The 18,107-nt window shown below is 37.8% G+C and overlaps 1 protein-coding gene across 6 annotated transcripts in view; it reads left to right on the plus strand.

Annotated features, from left to right (window-relative positions):
• LUBEL (Linear Ubiquitin E3 ligase) overlaps positions 1-18,107 on the plus strand; it is a 371,419-nt gene that overhangs the window by 197,527 nt on the left and 155,785 nt on the right. For all 6 annotated transcript variants that reach the window (XM_067145436.2, XM_067145435.2, XM_067145441.2 and 3 more), the window contains exon 4: positions 16,751-16,902. In XM_067145436.2, the coding sequence (XP_067001537.2) occupies positions 16,751-16,902 (152 nt within the window). The remainder of the gene's footprint in view (positions 1-16,750; positions 16,903-18,107) is intronic.

Consider the following 18,107-nt stretch of genomic DNA (forward strand, 5'->3'; position numbering starts at 1 on the left):
TGAAATTTAAACTCTATGCCTAAATTGTTTGCAGATGATTCAAGCAGCATGGCAGCCATTTACAGTGCAAAAAGTGTAGGAGCAAGCACACAGCCTTTTTTCTATCTATGAGTGATTGGGAACGAATCTGAATATCTGATACTGAGTTATTATGAAGAACCTGTCCAGACATGCCATCATGAAGAGCTTGAACCAATTCCACATAATGTTCAGATATCCAAAATGTATCAATACTTTCCACATAGCACATCTTGGTACCGTACTGAATCAAAGGCTTTTTCCAGATCATAGAAAACTAAATACAGAGGCTGTTGTTGCTCTCTGCATTTTTCCTGCAGTTGTCTAGCACAGAAGATCATATCTGTTATACCTGGAGGTTCGGAAACCACATTGAGACTCAGGCAAAATCCTCTCTGAGATAAACTGGAGCCGGTTTAATATTATACTTGTGAGAATTTTACCTGTAATTGACAAAAGCGATAAACTACGGTAGTTCCCACGTACACTATGATTGCCTTTCTTGAAGATAGTGATGATGGTAGCATTCTTCAAGTCAATTCTTCTCAAGTTTCCGAAATCAAGAGGATGAGTGTGAAAAGTCTAGTCGTCAAGGATATACCTCCATTTTGTATCATTTCCATAGGGATGTTACCAGGACCGGGAGCCTTTCTTGGTTTTAGTTGATTGAGTGCTTTGGTGAAGTCTCTATATATGGGTGGAACTGCCATCCATGGTTGTTGGGGCTGCTGAGGGACATTATGAAGAAAGTCCTCAGCAACCATGGAGGCATGATTTAGAAGCGCAGAGAAATATTCCTTCCAATGCTCTAAAAATTCTCCATTATCAGTTAAAATGATGGAGCTGTCAGCAGTCTTCAATGACCCCGATGAAGATCAAAGTGGACAATATATCTCCTTTATGCCAGGATAAAAGTTTTGCAGGTCACGGGCATCAGATAGTCTTTGCAGTACTTCAGCTTTTTGTTGCCACCAGTTATTCTTGATTTCTCTCATTTTTGCCTGACATTTTCCTTTAAGTTCCAAGAAATGTGATTTCTTCACATTGAAGTACAGATCTTGAATATAGGCTAGATGGGCTTCCCATTTGGCATTGATCAGACATTTAATATCTTCATTATTTTCATCAAACCAGTCTTGTCTTTTTTCCCTCACAAAACCAATTGTTTCCTCAGCTGACTCAGTGATGACCTTCTGAAGCGTGGCCCACTCCTGATTTGTACTATCACTGATGACTGGATGACTATCCAGTACTCGCAGAAACAAATTGCACTTAGCCACAAGTGACTGAATTCATTGCCAATAAAAATCAGAATAAATAACACAAGAACAGACAGAAACGACTCATAAATAAACAGTAGGCCACAAACTCAATGTACATTGTACTTAGGGTGCGTAGTCTCATCAGTCGACTTCTGGCAGTAGTTTGATTTGCTAACTATCTGTCAGGGTCCTCACCTACATTTGACAGTGATGAAGGATGAAGGATTATGAACTGGTCAACCACAGAGTCCTTAACCCCACCAACTCCTAGAGTTGTCCCCCTTCCTTTACTACATGGTCAATACACGCCTTTCTCAACTGTTATAATGTATTCAGATTTAGTTTGTACTTGACGTATCAATAGATGTTGCCAAGTTAAAAACAATTGATGATCGACTTTGTTTTCTCACAATATCAACAAATGACAGCCATTTCAGCTGATTAAATCACTCACAAATGTAAAGTTCACTTGGAAAATGCAAGATGTCAAACATTAAATGATCACACGCAAGCACTTACATTACTTTGGGTATATGTTGTATTTATGAAACATTAAAACAAGAGCTAGAATTATCCTGCTCTTAGAAAATTAAAGTCATAAAAGTAACATGCATATACAAATAATATGCAAGATACAGTACTAAGAAATGACAACAATTAACAATGAAAATAATAACACACAATAATGCACTTGCTATGATGATATCGAGGCTGTCAATCCAACGCACAATATTATAAGAAATTACATGCAGAATGAGCGTCTGACTCATTGGCTGAATGGTCAGCATTGAAGCCTTCGGTTCAGAGGGTCCCGGGTTCGATTCTTCTGACCCGGGGACTGGGTGTTTGTGTTTGTCCCAACACTTTCCTCTTCATATTCATACAATACACTAGACTACTAACCACCACAGAAACACGCAATAGTGATGCCAACCCTATTTGGAGGGATGTAGACAGGAAGGGCAGGAAAAAAGACAAAAAGTGTGCAGTAACATACCTCATCATTCTATCCCTGGTCATGTGTAGAGCCACCTGATGAGCCTCCACTGTCCACATAGATGCTGAACTTTTCCTTTATGTCATCCAGAATTCCTTCATTTTTCCAGGCTTCCTGAATGATTCCCTTTGTGTGATTTGCTGTGTGTACCTATTTCTCAGTTGTGACGTGTTCATTACTTAGGGCTTGTTAATTAGATTTTCTACCTCCCTTAAACTCAAATTGTTATGGGCCATGAAATCTTTGACCTGAGTCCAAATTAGCTCAACACATTGACACAGTAGGAATTCGAAACCTGTTATCGGATATGGTTCAAACTCAAAAATCAAAATTCTATAAATACAAAAACTATGAAGCTAACAAACAAAAAACAAATCACTAATGAAGATTCTCAGACAATGAATAATATGTGTAGCTATAGCCTAACAAGAAATGCAAAATCAAAACCTTACTACAATCAATCAATCAATACTGATCTGCATTTAGGGCAGTCGCCCAGGTGGCAGATTCCCTATCTGGTGCTTTCCTAGCCTTTTCCGAAATGATTTCAAAGAAATTGGAAATTTATTGAACATCTACCTTGGTAAGTTATTCCAATCCCTAACTCCCCTTCCTATAAATGAATATTTGCCCCAGTTTGTCCTCTTGAATTCCAACTTTATCTTCATATTGTGATCTTTCCTACTTTTATAAACGCCATTCAAACCTATTCGTCTACTAATGTCATTCCACGCCATCTCTCTGCTGACAGCTCGGAACATACCTCTTAGTCGAGCAGCTCTTCTTCTTTCTCTCAATTCTTCCCAACCCAAACATTGCAACATTGCAACTACAATTAACTATTAGTGATCCATTTTTTGCTCTTATGGTAAGCAATGCATATACCATAGTGGCAGACATTCTATTAAGCAGGGATGTTTTTACCATATTTATCTGTCAGGCAGCTCTTTCAACATCAGCATTGAATGAAGGTAACACTAAAAGAGCAATGGCTAATTTTGAAAACTTCTTTGCAAGGATTTAAACCACTTGCATCTTTATACAACTGCACTTCATTCAAGAACTCTATGATATTTTTGTAGTTTTTCCACTCCCTGATTATTTGGACCATTGGAAATTAATTGTTGTTATACTACTGTCAGAATATCGTAACTCCTTACTAAGGGTTATATTCGCTCCTTTAATATATGAAGACACTCTTAGAGCAACCAAAAAGACTTTCCATAACACTACTACATTGTGGGGCGGTCAACGTTGCAGCTCAGCAGCTAGGCACAAAAGGTAATTCTCACATCTATATTGAAAGATTTTTCACTTTCATTACTAATTTCATTATTTTTATGTTTGAAAAAAAAAAAAGCTTCAACTTCATAGCCAAGATATATTTTGGGAGATTTCATGTTTACTAACATTTATTCTCAATAGATCACCCTTGTATCCTGGAAAAAAATTCTTCTAGTGCCACTGATTATTACATAGAGGTCATTTTTAAAGGCTGAGAATAGTTTGAAGAGTTTGACTGGAATGAGTTATTTATTTTCTGACATTCTTCTAAATAGGGTTTCAGGAAAACTAGATAAAGCTCGTTAATAATATCACTGTAAATGCTGTACAGGAGATGATGCTTGTTGTTTAAAGGGGCCTAACATCTAGATCATCGCCCCCTAATGGTACGAAATGAGACAAAATGAAATGACAAATTAAAAGCCCAAAAACATCCACTGACCACAATTCAAAACGTGAGGACGAAGAATGAATGGATGGATATGAATTTAAAACAATCAGTGGAACCGACCCACAGTGCTTCACGTGCACAGAAGCTGGCGTAGAACAATAGAATTACTGACCAAGGGACTACTTCTATCGCACAATACTGAATTGATGATACTTGTAGTCAAAAGGGGTCCAAAATCCAAGTCAGCAGCCCCTCACAATGGTACTTATCGCTAGGAAAGTAGAACCATGGTATTTGTCATGTTGTGGTGCTAATCAGGAGTAGCGTAGACTCACGGTATTACGCATATTATAGTACTACTCACAGGTAAGGAAATTCGCACATGTATTACAGACCTACGCTGTTTCACACATTCAAATCAAATCAAAATCTCTTTATTTGCAAATGAGGTGTCTAACTCGGTGGCAAACGGTACACTAAAATACATCATTGTCAAGCTCTAAATTTTAAATTAACAAGAGTAGAAGAAAATTTTCCTACAATAAAATATTATACAATTTACACAAACATTTTTCTATTAAACACACAGCTCATCCTTAATAAATTTATATTGTTTACAAAATTCTACTTATAATATCTCCTGTACTTCAAACATATCAACTCATATACAGTATGTGAGATTATTCAAATAATACTATACATCTGGTATAAGATTAAAATTTACATTGCATTTATTTACTTATTTATTTTTTACCCATTTTTGAAAATAAGTAGCATAACAACCTGCTGCGTCTTAACCAAAGCCCCTTTTGCCACCACTTTTCAGACCACCTGAAGGGTGTTCACAGCTACCGTAGCAGTCCCAGGGCCCTCAAAGTCCCCACTGTACTTCACCCCTATAGGCAGTCCCCTACTTCAGCTGTCCAAACTCCATGGACCAGGGGATGGAATTAATTTTTTTTTAACACACATTTTTTTATTTACAATAACCTGCACTGGTCGAATGCCCTCTAACATTTCATTTATTTTCTCTGTTGCTGTTTATTCTCTTCTTGGATATCTGTACAGATTTTGGAAAAGGATCAAACACTACCCCTGGTAAACTGTTCCACTCCTTCATGCCCTTCCCAATGAATGAAAATTTACCCCAGTCGGTTCTGCTAAAACCTTCTAAATTTATACTTGTGGTCAGTCCTGCCGATATAATTATTTTGCAACTGAAGCCTCTTATGGATTTCTCCCCATGCTTCTTCTCCTGTATAGGCTCTATATCTATATATATAAAATAGCTTGTCCTGACTGACTGACTGATTCATCATCGCCGAGCCAAAACTACTGGACATAAAGAAATGAAATTTTGGGGATATATTCACATTATGATGTAGGTGCTCGCTAAGAGAGGATTTTTGGATATTCCTTCGGTAAGGGGGTGAAAAGGGGGGTGAAATTTTAAAATGAGTATATCTATATCTCAAAACTTTAAACGTTTATAGATGTGAAAATTGGTATTTAGAATCTTCTTTAAAAATAAGGAAACACGTATTTTTTTGTTTTCAGAAAATTCCAATAGGAGGGGAGAAAAAGGGTGAAAATGGGGGAAAATGGGTTGAATGCCTTTAATCAGGATACCGGTACTTATATATCAGAAACTGAAGATATTACAGACCTCAAAATTGGTACTTTTGATCTCTTTTAAAAATAAAGAAACACGTATTTTTTTGTTTTTGGAAAACCCAATTAAGGGGGGGTGAAAAGGGGGGTAATATTTTAAAATGAGTGTATCTATATCTCAAAACTTTTAAAGGTTATAGATGTAAAAATTGGTATTTAGAATCCCCTTTAAGAATAAAGAAACACGTATTTATGTTTTCGGAAAATCGCAATAAGAGGAGTGAAAGGGGGTGAAAATGGGTTGAATGCCTTTAATGAGGCTACTTATATCTCAGAAACTGAAGATATTACAGACCTGAAAATTGGTGTTTGGGATCTCCTTTAAAAATAAAGGAGCACGTATTTTTTTGTTTCTGGAAAACCCAATTAAGGGGGGGTGAAAAGGGGGGTAATATTTTAAAATGAGTGTATCTATATTTCAAAACTTTTAAAGGTTATAGATGTAAAAATTGGTATTTAGAATCCCCTTTAAGAATAAAGAAACACGTATTTATGTTTTCGGAAAATCGCAATAAGAGGAGTGAAAAGGGGTGAAAAATGGGTTGAATGCCTTTAATGAGGCAACTTATATTTCAGAACCTGAAGATATTACAGACCTGAAAATTGGTGTTTGGGATCTCCTTTAAAAATAAAGAAACACATATTTTTTTGTTTGTGGAAAATCCAATTAATGGGGGGAGGTGAAAAGGGGGTGATTTTTTAAAATGAGTGTATCTATATCTCAAAACTTTTAAAGTTTATAGGTGTAAAAATTGGTATTTAGAATCTCCTTTAAAAATAAAGAAACACGCATTGTTTTGTTTTCGGAAAATCCCAATAGGAAGGGTGTAAAAGGGTGAAAAATGGGTTGAATGCCTTTAATGAGGCTACTTATATTTCAGAACCTGAAGATATTACAGACCTGAAAATTGGTATTTTGGATCTACTTTAAAAGTAAAGAAACACGTATTTTTTTCGTTTTTGGAAAATACAAATATTGGGGGGTGAAAAGGGGGGGGTGAATTTTTTAAAATGAGTGCGTCTACATCTTAAAACTTTAAAATTTACAGATGTAAAAATTGGTAGAATCTCCTCTAAAAATAAAGGAACACGCATTTTTTTTGTTTCCTGTAAATCCTAAGAGGAGGGGTGTAAAAGGGGTGAAAAATGGGTTGAATGCCTTTAATGGGGATACATATATCTCAGAAACGAAAGATATTACAGAACTGAAAATTTGTATATGGTATCTCCTTTAAGAATAAAGAAACACGTAATTCTTAGTTTTTGGGAAATCCAATTAATGGCGGTTAAACAGGAGTGACAAATTGGGGCGAATTTTTTGAAAGACTATATCTACAGAATATCTTGGAAACGTAAAATGTTACAGACGTAAAAAGTGGGTGTTTGGAATCTCCTGTAAATGTAAATAAACATATGTGATTTGTTTTTGGAAACTCCACTTAAGGGGAACTCGAAAGGGGTGAAATTTTAAAATGAGAATTTTTACAGTATATCTAAAAAAAACTTAACATGTTACAGAAGTGAAGGTATTTTTTATCTCTATTAAACATAAAGAAACGTGTGTTTATAGTTTTCGGAAATACCACTTGGATGGAGGGGGGGGGTGGTAAAAGTGACTGAAAATGTTGAATTCTTTTAATTATTCTACTGATATCACAAAAATGAAGACGTTACAGACGTGAAATTTGATATTTGCAATCTGCTTTAAAAGTAAAGAAACACGTATTCTCGGAAAATCCAATGAAGCGGGGGGGGGGGGGAGAATTGAAAAATTAATTGGCTTAATTGTATGAGAATACATACATCTAATAAAAACTAAAGTTGTTACAGACGTGAAAATTCGTATTTGGATCTCCTTTAAAAACAAAGAAAAGCGCGTTTTGGTGGGGAAACCATCTTGGAGGGCGGGAGTGTAAAGGAGTTGAATTCCTTTCATGAGGACACATACATCAAAAACGGAAGAAGTTAGAGTCGTGATCATTGGTATGTAAGAAGATCCTTTACTATTAAAGAAACAAGTATTTTTTGCGGGAAAATTCACTTGGGGGGGGGGGAGTATTGTGATATGAAGTAAAGAAAGTAAATTATTTTTATTGGGATACTTATATCTCAAAATTGAAGGTAATAGACGTGAATATTGGTGTTCGGAATCTCCCTTAAACATAAAGAAACAAGCATTCTTTTAATTTTGGGGCGGGGGGGTGGCGTTAAATAAACTTAACGGCGGTGGGGTGTAGAAGTAGGTGAGACCAATGGATTTTAGCTGTTATTAATGTACTTATAAGGATCCTCCGTTGCTCAGGCGGCAGCGCGCCGGCCTCTCACAGCTGGGTTCCGTGGTTCAAATCCCGGTCACTCCATGTGACATTCGTGCTGGACAAAACGGTGGCGGGACAGGTTTTTCTCCGGATACTCCGGTTTTCCCTGACATCAGCCATTCCAGCAACACATAATAATAATAATAATAATAATAATAATAATAATAATAATAATAATAATAATAATAATAATAATAATAATAATATTCCGGACCGTCGTCAAATGTGCGGACCGCGCTGGAAACGGCTCCTGGACGGGTAATGACTAAGAATGCAGTCCGGCCGCGGGTTCAGTGCCGCCAAAGCACCCAATATGACACCACGCCGGATCTCCTGAAGTATTTTATCCATATTAAAAATGATTATAGGAAAAGATGGCAAAGATTTACGGACCCATCTGACCGGGAGGAATACCTGAGCCTAGCCCGGGAAGTACAAAATCGATTGCTGGAAAGGAAGATTGAAAAATGGGAGGAAACGTGCCGTAAAATAATAGAAAACCAGTCAGATCGGGAATTTTGGAGGGTTCTTGCAGAAAACGAGTCAGATCGCGAATTTCGTCGGATTATATATCTAGAACAATAAGCATTCAATTATAAATTTCAGTATAATACCGTAGCGAAGCACGGGTATCTTGCTAGTAATCCTATAAGTCTAGTTTTCTCCCTTCTCTTACTTAAAGTTTCCCACCCAACTCCCTCTAACATTTCTGATACACTACTCTTTCTCCTGAAATCCCTTGTTACAAATCTTGCTGCTTTCCTCTGCACACTATCTATTTCTTTTATTAGGTATTCTTGGTGAGGATCCCAAACACTGTTTGCATATTCCAATAATGTACGAACCATACTTATGTAACTTTTCTCTTTTAATTCTTTGTTGCATCCTTTAAGTAGCCTCATTATTATGACATGTAACGATCTGTATGCTTTCCCAACAATGTCATCAACATGACCCTTCCAGTGCAAATTACTTTCAAATCTCACACCTAAGTATTTGCACTTGCCATCTTTTGGGATAACTACCTCATCCAAAGTATATTCAAATTCAGTTTTAAAGCTCCTGTTTGTAAATGTTGTAACAGTTGATTCGCTTCCATTAACCTCCATATTATTTTCTTCAACCCATTGTTGGATACGGTCAAGGTCCCTTTGTAATTCTGAACAATCCTCAATGTTATTTATTTCCCTATAAACAATTATCTCACCTGCATAAAATTTGATGTTATATTGTTCCTAAATCATTTGTGTATATTAAGAAAAGTAACAGACCGATTATACTACCCTATTTTCCTACAATACAATATTATACAATTTACACTAACATTTTTTCTATTAAACACACAGCTCATCCTTCCTCTCTTCCTGTGATACATTATTTCCTACTTTGACTTTCTGAACCCTTGAATTTAGAAATGTTCTTATCCAACGTGTAACTCTTACGTCCAATCCTATTCCTTCCAATTTTTTAATAATATTCCATGTTCCACTCTATCAAAGGCTTTGGAAAGATCTATGGCTACGCAATCTAACTGGCCTCCTGATTCCAACTGATCTGATATGTGCTGCTGAAATCCCACCGGTTGTGCCTCACAAGAAAATTTCTTTTTAAATTCATACTGGCTCCTCAAGAACCAATTTTTATCATCACATATCACTCTGATGTACTTTGCTATTAAACTCTCCAGTATTTTACAAACTATACTGGTCAGGCTGATTGGCCTGTAGTTCTCCAGTTTCCTTTTATCACCCTTTCCTTTATAAAATGGTATTATTATAGATTCCTACCATTCCTTTGGTATTACACTATTATTTATGACATAGTCAAAGATAAATTTTAAAGAAGGCACTATGTACCACCTCATTGTCTTTAATACCTCCCCAGTAATTTGATCACTTCCTGCTGCTTTTCCTTGCTGAAGCAGTTGGATTTCTCTAAAAATTTCTTCATTTGTGAATGAGAAGATTCTTGTTTCCCTATGTGTCTCTCCCTCTCTATCTTCTGTTTTGGTTTCCAACTCTTGACAATCTTCTACTGAATCTCTAAATTCCCTACTAAATAGATTTGCTTTCTCAGTGTCTGTTAAATAGTTTTCACCCCCCTTCTCTCACCATTGTAGGAATTTGGATTCCTTTTCCTTTTTGATTCCTAATATATGAATACAGCTTTTTCCATTTCCCTTTGTGGTAATTACCCTCTTGAAGTATGCCATTCATATAATTCTCTTTTGCTTCCTCTTTCACTCTATTCAGTTCCCTCAATAGCTGTTTTCTAGTTTCTCTACTCTCCCCACCTTCTTTGATTTTCCTGTTTACTATTCTACATTTTCTTTTTAATTTTCTTATTTCCCTTGTATAATAAACAGGGTCTGAGGTCATTTTACCCTTCTTAACAGGTACAAATCTCTTCTCTCCTTCCCAAATGATTCCTTTAAATTTAGCCCAAAGTGTATCCACATTTCTCCCTTCACTTATCCAACAACTGAATTGTGATTTAAGGTAAGTTCCAAATTCATCAACTTTAGTTTTCCTGTACAATTTCTTGTCTTGTGTGACCCTCTTATTAAGCCTTTTTGGTATCAGTCCTACATCCATTATTACAGCCTTATGGTCACCTGTTCCTTCAATTACCTCAATTTTATCAACAATTTCCTATGGTTTAACCAAGAATACATCTAGCAAGTTATTGAGACGAGTTGGTTCTTGTACTACTTGTGAATATCCTCCCTCCCAAATTAACTTATTTGCCAGTTTCTGTTCATGGGCTTCACTTGCAGCTCCATTCCATTCAACTTCAGGCAAGTTTAGATCTCTCCCAATTATTACCATATCATTAGTATTGTTTTCATGAGTATAATCTACTATTTTTTCAAATATTTCCATGTCACTTTCCTTTCTTCCAGGCCTATATGTTCCTATAATTCCCACCTCCTTCATATTATTACAAACTGATTTTATCCCTAATATTTCATCCCTTTCATCGGTAAACCATTCATGTGAACAATAAGTTTCCTTCACCAGAATAAACACCCCTCCCCCTCCCATTTTATCTCCTCGATCTCTACGATAGACTGTATACCCTTCTGGAAAAACTTCTCTATTACCTACCCCTTCTCTCAACCACGATTCCACTCCTATCACCACATCAGTCTCATAAGATTCCATCAATGTACTGAATTTTAATTGTTTAATTACATCACTCTGACAGTTTACCAAGAGCAATCTCAGACCCCCTTCCTCCCTAAAACTTGACTGTTGCAATTGGGTAACTTGAAATTCCTTACTTTCCTGAGGTTCACTTTCTAGTTGACTGAGCCAGCTTGAAGTACAGCTGGCTCTTTCTACTAGTTTTCCTGGTCAGTACTATAACTCAAGGGAGTTGCCTTTTTTACAGTATATATCTTATGATTAATAAAATCTAGAACAATATTTGCAATCTTTCGTTTACCTGAATTGTTTAGATTTAGGCCATACTTTGTGTAACAGTCTCTCTTGAAACTGCTGCATTCAATTACCTGAGTATTACAAAAATGTTTACAAATTTTAACCATATCTGTATTAACTTTGTCCACTTCAATGTTCACACACGAGTCTCGAATCAAATCATGCCTGTGGGGTGCGTTAACATTGCGGCGCCATTTACAGGCGATGCAAACCTATGCTGTTCATCACATAAGGGCACTAACCACAGAGACTCGTACTATTCTGTGGTGTTCCTCATATAATGGGTATTAATCATAGGCAAGCCAGAACCACGGGTTCCCTCATCCCATGGTGTCGCTCATATAGTGCTGCTAATCACAGGAACTGTAAAAACTGTCGAGCCCTCGTTTGCTACGAATCATAAACCTATTTGGTACCAACATAGTGGTACTACGCGCAAGTAAAAGTGACCCATGGTGTTCTCCACATGGTGGTACTAATCACAAGGAGTTTCATGGTTCTAATTTGATCATCCCTTGGTCGCCCCTTTTAGTCACCTCTTACGACAGGCAGAGGATATCATGGGTGAATTCTTCATCTGGGTCCCCCACCCACAGGGGGGTTGTGTGTTTGGTCCTTGAGAGGTATTTTATTTCCCTCAAGTCCGCCGGCAAGCCGGTTAGGACCCTTCTATCCGCCACCTGGGAGTATCACCTCTCTCCCTGCTACGCCAGCGTAGCAGGTTCATGGGTCACAAAGACTACTTCAAGTACAAGGAATATACAGCTGCTCAAATAAGTATTTGTCTGCGTATGTCATGTGAGGACTATAGCCAATAGCATACTTCCTAGGTACCGGTACTCTATTTGAAAGCTGATACTTATTGAACATTATCTTGGTCTATCTTGATGTTTGCCTTCTTCCCTCTTTCTTGTTACTAATTCTCATTGTATATTGCTCACATGTTATATTCAGGTCTGCTAGCATTATATTTAGGACTCTTTCACTCTGTGCTAATAACACCATGTCATGTGCAAATCGAAACACCCTAGCCTCCTGCCACCAATACGTACTCCTCTTTCTCCATTGGGGCATTTCCCAAAAAAATATCTAGGTTAACATTGAACAGTATGGGAGGGAGAGAGATCAACCTTACCGGTAGTCCATCAATTCCACTTGCCTTGTGATTCTTCATGTCCTTCAATGCCCTTTCCACCTCACTTTCCAAAATACAATATCCTTTTTCATCTTCTATTACTCTTACTTCATCTTCAATTTCAGTGTTATTTTGTCTTTTGTCACACTTGTACAGATTCTCTACATACCCTTGCCATCTTTATAAAAGATCATGAGGTTCACTGAGAAACATACGGTACCTTGTGTTTTCATTCCAGCTCTTCTTCTCTTACCATCGAACACTATCTCCATAGCTATTCAATACATCATTTTATTTTTTCCCTCTTTTTCCAATCTCTCAATTTCTTTACACCGGGTGAGTTGGCCGTGCAGTTAGGGGCACGTGACTGTGAGCTTGCATCTGGGAGATAGTGGGTTCGAACCCCACAGACCTGAAGTTGGTTTTCTGTGGTTTACCATTTTCACACCAAGCAAATGCTGGGGCTGTACCTTAATTAAGGCCACATCTGCTTCCTTCCCACTCCTATACCTTTCCTATCCCATCATTGCCATAAGACCTATCTGTGTCGGTGCGACGTAAAGCCAATTGTAAAAAAAATTATTTACATGACTCTCTCAGCCATACTTCTCTTGCCCATTCTGTTTCTCTTCTCATTTTATTATTCAGTCTTCTGTATATCTGGTTTCCTTCTTCTGTCCCCACAGTCTTCCACTTCCTTCTTTCTTCCGTCTTGCTCAACATGGCCTTCATTACCCATTCTTCTCTTCTAGGTCATTACTTTAGAGTCCCCTACAGCCAACTATTACAACAGTTTTGATTTGGACAAGAAACTCTTAGATGAAAGAATACACTGTACTGAAATGCTAAAGTTGGACAGAAGAAATTCACCTAGGAAGTGGAAGTTGCCAAACTGAAAAAAAGGGGAGATAATTGTTAGATATGCTAATGGAGTTATGATTTGCAAGTGAAAAGACAAACGAGATGTGAGTTACGTCTCAACACAGTATGGGAATAGACTTGTGGACGTGGAAAATAGAGAGAAAGAAACAGTAAAAAAATAAAACCTTTGTCATTTGTTAGTTACAAAAATTCATGTATATCTTATTATCTGTCCGAAAGGAAAACTATTCATTGGCATAGAAACATTTCATATGCTTTGCTGAATGATTCTGAATAAGTAGGCCTACTCTAGTGTCAGTATGCCACTTTGATTTCTGACTGAATGTCATCAAGCAGCTTTTACCTTCAGTGGGTGAAAAAATCACCAATCATATGATGTGCCACAGCAGCATGTTCTCGTAAAGCATAAACCAACACCAGGGAAGAAACAGGTTATGAGGAACAGATGTACATTCTATGCTCAAGAAGGAAGATGAATGGACACAATGTTGTGAAAGCCCGGCATGTCGAGGTCAATCATGACATTGTATACAGTGCAGTGCCATCTATCACAAATGGATGTAAAGTTAAAGCCTTCAGCACTTGTACCATTCCTGAGCATTATGTGGACAAAAGCTGCTTGTTTGTGTTTCTATTATTTGTTTCACAATAAAACTGGAATTCCCCATAATAATTGGCTTTTTTTTTAACTTCATGGACACATTTTTGATTCAATTTTGAACCATTTATTAGGATTGACAGATACAGCCAAAACAACTCCTGGTTCGTACCCCACTGTCGGCAGCCCTGAAGATGGTTTTCCGTGGTTTCCCATTTTCACACCAGGCAAATGCTGGGGCTGTACCTTAATTAAGGCCACGGCCACTTCCTTCCCACTCCCAGCCCTTCCCTGTCCCATTGTTGCCGTAAGACCTATCTGTGCCGGTGCGACGTAAAGCAACTAGCAAATCTATATATATAAAATAAGAGTTTTGTCTGTACATTGCTCAGAATTTGAAAAGAATGGTATTTCTGTATCGGTCATGTCCATAGTAACAAGAAAATGTACTTTTTCTTTTCCGTAATGTCTGTCTGTCTGTCTGTCTGTCTGTATGTATGTATGTACACGCATCACGAGAAAACGGCTGAAGAGAATTTAATGAAAATCGGTATATAAAGTCAGGAGATGAGCCGCTACAATCTAAGCTATAAATTATTTTATTCACGCTGAGTGAAATGGTAGTTTAGGGGAAGGCCTTAAATTTAATTATCGAATATTTATATTATTAGTGGTCGTGTCGATAAATACTATATAACTAAAGTTATATAGAATTAAATTTCCAATCAATTATGTCTTATACATTTTTACCGTACCGGCTCTGATAACACAGATATTAATGAATTTGTATTTTTGTTGCTAAGACCATATCAACGCCGAGCCACGAGAAAATGTGTTAACAGAATTTAATGAAAACCGCTATATAGAGTCGGGGAATAAGAAACTACAGTCTAGGCTGTAAATAATTTTATTCACCCGAGATAAATGATAGTTCAGGGGAAGGCGCCTAAAATTTACTTTTTAAATACCGGTACCTATGTTATTGGTGCTATCGAAAAGTACTACATAACAAAAGTTATAGACAATACAATTTCCGATCATTTATGTTTCATTCGGTTTTACTGTACCAACTATGATAAGAGTGGTATTTCAGAAGGCCTGTAATATCGAAAGTGCATAACACTGATCAACAATAACTTTACATTGACCATTGTTTGTTACTGATCAACAATAACTTTCCATTGATCATTGTTTGTTGTGATGTTCTTTGTCTCTTATGCTGCCGCTCAACTCCGATAGATGGGATTACTACTGCGTACCGAGTATAACAGCCCGACTGAACATTGGTGGGAAATAGCTGGGGAGTTGGAAAACTTTCTTCTTTAGCATGCCATTTCTCTGGTTCATACATTTTCTGATACTGCAGGTACGTAACACACTGGTTCATCATAGTATTCCAGCTATTTGATCCCTACTCTCACGCGCTGTTTTGATTGAGCTATGCACACGTATGGCAGAGGCTCACTTAGTAGTAGTAGTAGTAGTAGTAGTAGTAGTAGTAGTAGTAGTAGTAGTAGTAGTAGTAGTAGTAGTATGACCTGGTCTAGAATTACAATTTAAGCCTATTTCAAATTATAGCAACTCAATTCACTAAATAACTAAAATGTCAACACTGAAAAGAGCCGTTTCTTAAGAACAGCTTCTTCCTCTTCACGTTTATTAAATTCTGTATTCATTTAATTCCAAATTAGCAGTGAAGAGGGGGCTTCTCCTCTGGCTTGGAGGAAAAAATTGCCTCCAAGTTAGATAGATTTTTCTGTTGCCAGTGTAGTGAATTGAGATTTTCCGACTCATTGGGTACTCCTAGGAAACAGATTAGTAAAAGGGCATAGTTTTTCCCCTGGAACTCTCCACTATTCGCCTCCCCTTCCACCCCCACCCCCACACACCGCCAAAAAAAAGACGAAGAGTGTGCACAGATCAGAGCTGTCTGAGGCTTGGTCATTCCAGCATAGTACTGTTGGTTAAAAGTGAGAAATTGTGTGGTCTTTCATTTGATGGAGTATTTCATATGAAAGCATTGCTTTTAATCGCGCCATTCCTACTGACGTCATTGCAATGACCTATGTTCATTTCAGTTGGGAAAACCATTAAGACAGTCTTTCTGAGGATGTAAAATGACTGGTGGAGAGTGAGTGTCTGCCATTATAATGAAAACTCTCCAACATTGTGGTGGCTGATGGTAGGCAAGCGGGCCTATCATTACAATGAAAATTCCCCAACACAGTCTTCATATGAGAAAAGACGTTTGGTGACTTCCCCGTTGCGTTTCTAGGGTAACGTTAAGAGCTGTGCAATTTAATACAATCTTGCTCACAACGTGTACACTACCTAGCCTAGAATTCTGTATACAATGTAGAATTCCGTAGCGAAGCACAGGTACATCAGCTAGTAAAAAGATAAAAAAACAACTCCTGAGAAAGGTCTTTCAGAACATCCCACTCTTAGTCACGCCTTACGACAGGCAGGGGATACTGTAGATTTATTCTACCACCAACAGGGGGATTATGTATGTATGTATGTATGTATGCATGTATGTATGTATGTATGTATGTATGTATGTATGTATGTATGTATGTATGTATGTATGTATGTATGTATGTATGTATGTATGTATGTATGTATCATCGTATTGCACAGTAATATTGTTTTTCAAATATGTTACACGTAAGTTAGGGGCAATTCTCCTCTACACACTGGTTCACATATGCTTTCTTACTCTGACATAAGTGTGAACTGTTCAATTTTCAGGTGAGGGTCGCCGAGGAGATGGCCGCCACTGTGATCTCTGTGGCTGTTCCACCCCCACTGTAAGGTGTGAGAAGTGCTCACATCAGTCTTTCTGCTTGTCCTGTGATGACATGTATCATCGTCATCCTAAGCGTCAGAGTCATGTTAGAAAGGTAAGAATTCCCCTTATTTCTTTGTTATGTAATATTTGAAAGATTTCAATTTGTTTAAAAGCTGCAGTGAATGTTCCACAGAGAGAACAGTGTGTGCATATCAAAACTATCAAATGGAGAAAAATGGTACGTTGTGATTGAAATAATCAATCTAGATCAGAGGTGCTCATGCTGGGCATTTCATCCCGTGGGTGCACAGTACTGTAAGAAGGCGGGCAGGCAGGCGATGAGCATATGCTATTAAGCCACAGTGGTATTGTGGTTACGCCACAGGCCATGAAGGTTGGGCGAAGTTCTCCCAGTCACTCCTGATCGCTACGGTGATGCCTGAGTTTGAAATGGAGGCAAAAAATAATTACAATTTTCACTTTTATATTTTAAGAATTGCTTTAGAAACATAAGTCATGGCAACTATTTTTTTTTCCTCGCAAACAGGAGACATCACGGAAAATCTAAGATATGCATTTGGAAATATAGGACATGTACTTATGCATAGTGCCTGAAGACAAATTCTGACTTCAGGAGATTCTCATAGGAAAGTGACAGAACACAGGTCATTGGTAAGCATTGTTTTATTATGGTATAGACAGCAAACACACAAGACTACGTACAAAGTACACGTCTCCACTGGCTACAGACCTTCGAAATAATCACCCAAGGTTTCCACTGTGCGTTGCCAGTGGTGGGGCAGGCGCTGAATACCATTCGCTGCATGTTTATTACTAATGTTCTGCAGAAAGAACAGTGTGTGCATATCAAAACTATCAAATGGAGAAAAATGGTACGCTGTGTTTGAAATAATCAATCTAGATCAGAGGTGCTCATGCTGGGCATTTTGTCCCATGGGTGCACAGTACTGTAAGAATACACAAGACTACATGCAAAGGACAGGTCTTCACTGGTTACAGACCTTCAAAATAATCACCCAAGGTTTCCACTGTGCATTGCCAGTGGTGGGGCAGGCGCTGAATACCATTCGCTGCATGTTTATTGCTAATGTGTGACACCCACCCACCTTGCCACTGTTCTATAGGGCATGGCATGCACACCTAATGCTTCCCGCAGCTCTGCATGACATTGGCGTGAATTTCTGCCATGGAGAACTGCTATTTTAATATGCAATCGTTGCTCCTGCTTGTTGACTTCCATTTTGTGATGCACTCACTTATACAGTGAACTTGGGGGCATGCTTAGACCCACACTGC

Source organism: Anabrus simplex, chromosome 4 (genome assembly GCF_040414725.1).
Source record: "Anabrus simplex isolate iqAnaSimp1 chromosome 4, ASM4041472v1, whole genome shotgun sequence".
Taxonomy (NCBI): Eukaryota; Metazoa; Arthropoda; class Insecta; order Orthoptera; family Tettigoniidae; genus Anabrus; species Anabrus simplex.